Here is a 5,539-nt window from a genome sequence, read left to right on the forward strand (position 1 = left end):
CGCCCATCATTTCATTGTGTGTGTTGTGTGTGTGTGGGTGTGTGTGTTGTGTGTGTGCGTGCGGCGTGCTGTTGCGTGCGTGCGTGCGTGCGTGCATGCATGCGTGCGTCCGTCCGTCCGTCCGCCCGTGCGTGCGTGCGTGCGTGTGTGCGTATGATGTAAATTGTTCATAAGTATTGTCCGACGCACCGCATGACCACGGAATGCGAGCGCGCCCGCTGAGCATGCGGCACAACAGACGACGTGTGAGTATTTCACTAGGCGTGAGCGTGCGACAGTAGAAGAACAAGCACACAGCACGGTGTCAGGATACAAGGTGTGTATACATACAGTAAGGTGTCAGGATACAAGGTGTGTATACATACATACAGCAAGGTGTCAGGATACAAGATACAGAAAAGTGTCCGGATTCAGGATACGCGGTTTTAATGAACAACGAGGTAACTTCATTTTTTATGGTAACCGGAACACGACGGTTGCGTTGTCACTGCCTAGCTCACTTTCACTCCACTATCACACAAGCACGCACATACACATGCGCGCACGCACACACACGCACGCACGCGCCTACACACGCACACACACACATACATACGCACGCACTCACACACACGCGCGCATAGACATGCGCGCACACACACGCACACACACACACACACACACACCCGCACGCACGCACGCACGCACACAAACACCTAGCTTGCAGTTCATATAGCGTTCAACATAGACGTCATCTCAACCGGCTGCAAGGACAACGTGATACGCGCATGTAAATACACGTCTTACAGCAATCACACCCACGACCGCGCGCGTAGTACAAAATTGCCGTCTGCCCAGAGTATTACGTTGCCTCGAACGAAAGCCTTACGTTGTTTCGAAATACGTATCGTTGTTGACGCGCGCTGCTGCTGCTACTGCCGGTGGTGGTGGTGCTGATTCTGCTACTACTGCTGCTGCTCCTGCTGCTGTTGTTGCTGTTGTTGTTGTTGTTGTTGTTGTTGTTGTTGTTGTTGTTGTTGTTTTTATTGTTGTTACTGCTATTGATGATAACAAGAGCAGATAATACCTAGAGTGTACAACGGAAAAACGGGAAAATAGTGCTATTTCACGACTACATTATTCTACTTTGCCTGCGAGTCTAGAATAATTTCATGGTATTGCATTAAGCAGAATTCATGATCAACGCTCACCCCTTCTTACGGCATCCCTCACGCCTCAAACTTATGTCCTCTCTATCTCATCCCCTCTACGTCTCACCCCTCAATCATCGCCTTCACGCTCTACCCCTCACTCATCCCTCTCAATTGGCTTCTACGCTCACCCTCTACGCTCACCCCTTCACTCTCCCTCACTCATCCCCTTCACTCATCTCACGCTTCACCTTCACTCATCCCCTCACGTTCTTCACCCCTCACTCATCCCCTTCTCACGCTCTACTTCTTCACGCATCCTCACGCCTCACCCCTCACTCATCCCCCTCATCCCTCACCCCTCTACTCATCCCTCACTCATCCCTCTATCGTCACCCCTCACTCATCCTCACGCATCACCCCTCACTCATCTCCCTCACTCCCACCCCATCAACTCATCCCCTCACGCCCCTCACCCTCTCACTCATCCCATCACGCTCACCCCTCACTTCATCCCTCACGCCCACCCTCACTTCATCCCTCACGCTCTCCCTCACTCATCCCCTCACGCTCACCCCTCATCCTCATCCCCTCACGCCCACCCCTCATCTCATCCCCTCTTACGCTCACCCCTCACTCATCCCCTCTTACGCCACCCTCACTCATTCCCTCACGCTCACCCTCACTCATCCCTCACGCCCTCACACTCATCCTCCACGCCTCACTCCCTCACTCATCCCCTCAACTGCTATCCCCATCTACCTCTCACCCTTCACTCATCCTCACGCTCACCTCCATTCATCCCCTCACGCCCACCCCGCTATCATCCCCTCACGCTCATCCCCTCACTCATCCTCGACGCTCACCCTCACTCATTTTCCCCTTCACGCCCACCCCTCACTCATCCCTCTACGCTCTAACCCTCACTCATCCCTCACGCACCCCTCATCATCCCCTCGACGCTCACCCCTCACTCATCCCTCACTCATCCCTCTCTACGCTACCCCTCACTCTATCCCCTCATCACCACCCCTCACGTCATCCCTCTCACGCTCACTCCCTCACTCATCCCCTCACGCCCTACCCCTCATCTCATCTCCTCACGCTCACCCTTCTCTACTCATCCCCCTCACCGCTCACCCCTCACTCATTCCCTCTACGCTCTACCCTCTCACTCATCCCCTCACTCATCCCCTCTCAACGCTCCACTCTTCGCTTCTCACCCCTCACTCATCCCTTCACTCATCCCCTCACGCTCATCCCCTCACTCATCCGCCTCCACTCTATCCCTCACGCCTGATCCTCTGCACTCATCCCCTCACTCATCCCCTCACTCATCCTTCTCACTCATCCCCTCACGCTCACCCCCTCACTGGGCATCCCCTCACCGCCTCACCCCTCACTCATCCCCTCTACCACCCACCCCTCATCATCCCCTCACCGCTCCACCCTCACTCATTATTCCCCTTCACGCCCACCCCTCTTGACTGCTCCCTCTACGCCCACCCCTCACTTCCATCCCCTCACGCTCACCCTTCACTCATCCCTCACTCTCCCCTCTACGCTCTATCCCTCACTCATCCTCCTTCACTCATCCTTCTCATCGTCTCACCCCCTCACTCATCCCTCACAGTCTCCACCCCTCACTTCATCCCCTCACGCCTCACCCTCTCTCACTCATCCCTCACTGCCCACCCCTCACTCATCCCCTCACCTCACCCTCACTCATCCCATCAACGCCTCACCCCTCACTCATCCCCTCCACGCTCACCTCTCACTCATCCCCTCACGTCCCACCTCCTTTCACTCATCCACCTTCACGCTCACCCCCCACTCTCCTCCTCACGCTCACCCCTCCACTTCATCCCTCACTTCATCCCTCACGCTCACCCCTCAACTCATCACCTCACTCATTTCCCTCACGTACCCCATCACTTATCCTCACTTCATCCCTCACCCACCCCTCATCATCCATCACGCCCACCCTCACTCATCCGCTCACACCACCCCTCACTCATCCCTCACTCTCCCTCTCACGGCTTCAACCCCTCACTCATCCCTCACGCTCATCCCTTGCACTCATCCCCTCACACTCATCGCTCACTCATCCCTCACTCATCCTCTCACTCATCCCTCTTTACGCCTCACCCCTCATCTCATCCCCTCACGCTCACCCTCTCACTCATCCCCTCACACTCATCCCTCACTCATCTCCCTCTACTCTATCCCTCTTACTCATCCCTTCTACGACTCACCCTCACTCAGCACCCTCACGTCTCTTCCCTCACTCATCCCCTCTACTCATCTCCCTCACTCATCCCTCACTCTATCCCTTCACGCTCACCCCTCACTCATCCCCTCACGCTCTTCTCCTCACTCATCTCCCCTCATACCCTCACTCATCCCTCACTCTATCCCCTCACGCTCTACCCCTCACTCATCCCCTCTTACGCTCATCCCTCACTCATCCCCTCACTCATCCCTCACGCTCACCCCTCCTCTCATACCCTCACACTCCACCCTCACCATCCCCTCACGCTCACTCACTCATCCCTGCACGCCCACCCCTCACTCATCTCCTCACGCCCACCCTCACTCATCCCCTCACGTTCTTCACTCCTCACTCATCCCCTCTCTACGCTCACCCCTCACCTCATCGCTCACGCCTCTCACCTCACTCATCCCCTCTCTACGCTTCATCCCTCACTCATCCCCTCATCGCTCACCTCTCACTCATCCCTCGACTGCTTCACCCCTCACTCATCCCCTCTACGCTCATCCTCCTCAACGCTCATCCCTCACTCACCCTCACTCATCCCTCACCGCTCAACCCTCACTCATCCCCCACGCCTCAATCCCTCACGTTGTCATCCCTCACGCTCATCCCTCACTCACCCCTCACTCATCCCTCAACTCATACCCCTCATCATCCTCTACGTCGATTCCTCACGCATCCCCTCACTCACCCTCACTCCATCCCTCCGCCCACCCTCACTCACCCCACTCACCCTCACTCATCCTCACACCACCCCTCACTCATCCCGCTCACTCATCTCCCTTCACGCTCATCCCTCACTCATCCCTCACGCTCATCCCTCAATCATCCCCTGCACTGCTCATCCTCTCACTCATCCCTCACTCATCCCCCTCACTCATTCCCTCACGCTTCACCCTCACTCATCCCCTCACCTCACCCTCACTCATCCCCTTCACCGCTCTCACCCCTCACTTCATTCGTCCCTCACGCCTCTTCATCCTCACTCAGCCCCTCAGCTCATCCCCTCACTCATCCCCTCTCGCTCATCCTTCACTCATCCCTCACTCATCCTCTACTCATCCCCTCACGCTCACCCCTCACTCATCCCCTCTCGCTCACCCCCTCATCTCATTCCCATCACTATTCCCTCACTCATCCCTCACGCGCATCCCTCACTCATCCTCACTCTTTCCTCATCATACCCCTCACGCTCACCCTCTCATTTCATTCCCCTCACGCTTCACCCCTCACACCCCTCATCTTCATCCCTCACGCCCACCCTCACTCATCCCCTCACGCTCCACCCTTCACTATCCCTCACTCATCCCTCACGCCACCCTCACTCATCCCCTCACGCTCATCCCTCCATCGTCTCATCCCTCACGCTATTCCCCTCTCTCATTCCCTCACTACATTCCCTCACGTCACCCCTCACTCATCCCCTCACTCATCCCTCACTCAGCCCCTTCATCTCATCCCCTCACGCTCTACCCCCACTCATCACCCTCACTCATCCCCTCACTCATCCCCTCAACTCATCTCCCTCACGTCACCCCTCACTCATCCCCTCACGCTCACCCCTCACTTATCCCCCACGCTCATCCCCTCACTTCATCCTCTCACGCTCTCACCCCTCAACTCATTCCCCTCACTCCCACCCCTCACTCATCCCTCCGCCCCACCCCTCACATCATCCCCTCACGCTCACCTCACTCATTCCCCTCACGCTCACCCCTCACTCATCCCTCAACCGCTCACCCCTCACTCATCCCTCACGCTCACCCCTCACTCCATTCCCCTCCAGCTCACCCTCACATCATCCCCTCACGCTCACCCCTCACTCACCCCTCACTCATCCCCTCACGCTCACCCCTCACTCATCCCTCACGCTCACCCCCTTCACTCACCCCACTCATCCCCTCAGCGCCCCACCTCACTCATCCCTCACGCCCACCCCTGCACGCCTCAATCCCTCACTCATCCCCTCACTCTCACCCTCACTCCATCCCCTCACGCTCTTCCCTCACCTCGATCCCCCCTCACGACTCATCCCTCACTCATCCTCACGCATCACCTCCTCACCTCACTCAATCCCCTCACGACGCCACCCCTCACTATCCCTCACGCCACCCCTCACTCATCCCTCACGCTC

General features: G+C 57.0%; 1 protein-coding gene across 1 annotated transcript in view; it reads left to right on the plus strand.

The window, feature by feature from the left end:
* Positions 1–2,515: 2,515 nt before the first annotated feature.
* LOC106816541 (cell wall integrity and stress response component 1-like) overlaps positions 2,516–5,539 on the plus strand; it is a gene marked incomplete at both ends in the record, with an annotated part of 5,901 nt that continues 2,877 nt past the window's right edge. The window contains 3 exons of the mRNA XM_014821166.1: positions 2,516–2,572; positions 3,764–3,823; positions 4,024–4,080. Of these exons, the coding sequence (XP_014676652.1) occupies positions 2,516–2,572; positions 3,764–3,823; positions 4,024–4,080 (174 nt within the window). The remainder of the gene's footprint in view (positions 2,573–3,763; positions 3,824–4,023; positions 4,081–5,539) is intronic.

This window comes from Priapulus caudatus, unplaced genomic scaffold (assembly GCF_000485595.1).
Source record: "Priapulus caudatus unplaced genomic scaffold, Priapulus_caudatus-5.0.1 Scaffold1408, whole genome shotgun sequence".
Classification (NCBI taxonomy): Eukaryota; Metazoa; Priapulida; class Priapulimorpha; order Priapulimorphida; family Priapulidae; genus Priapulus; species Priapulus caudatus.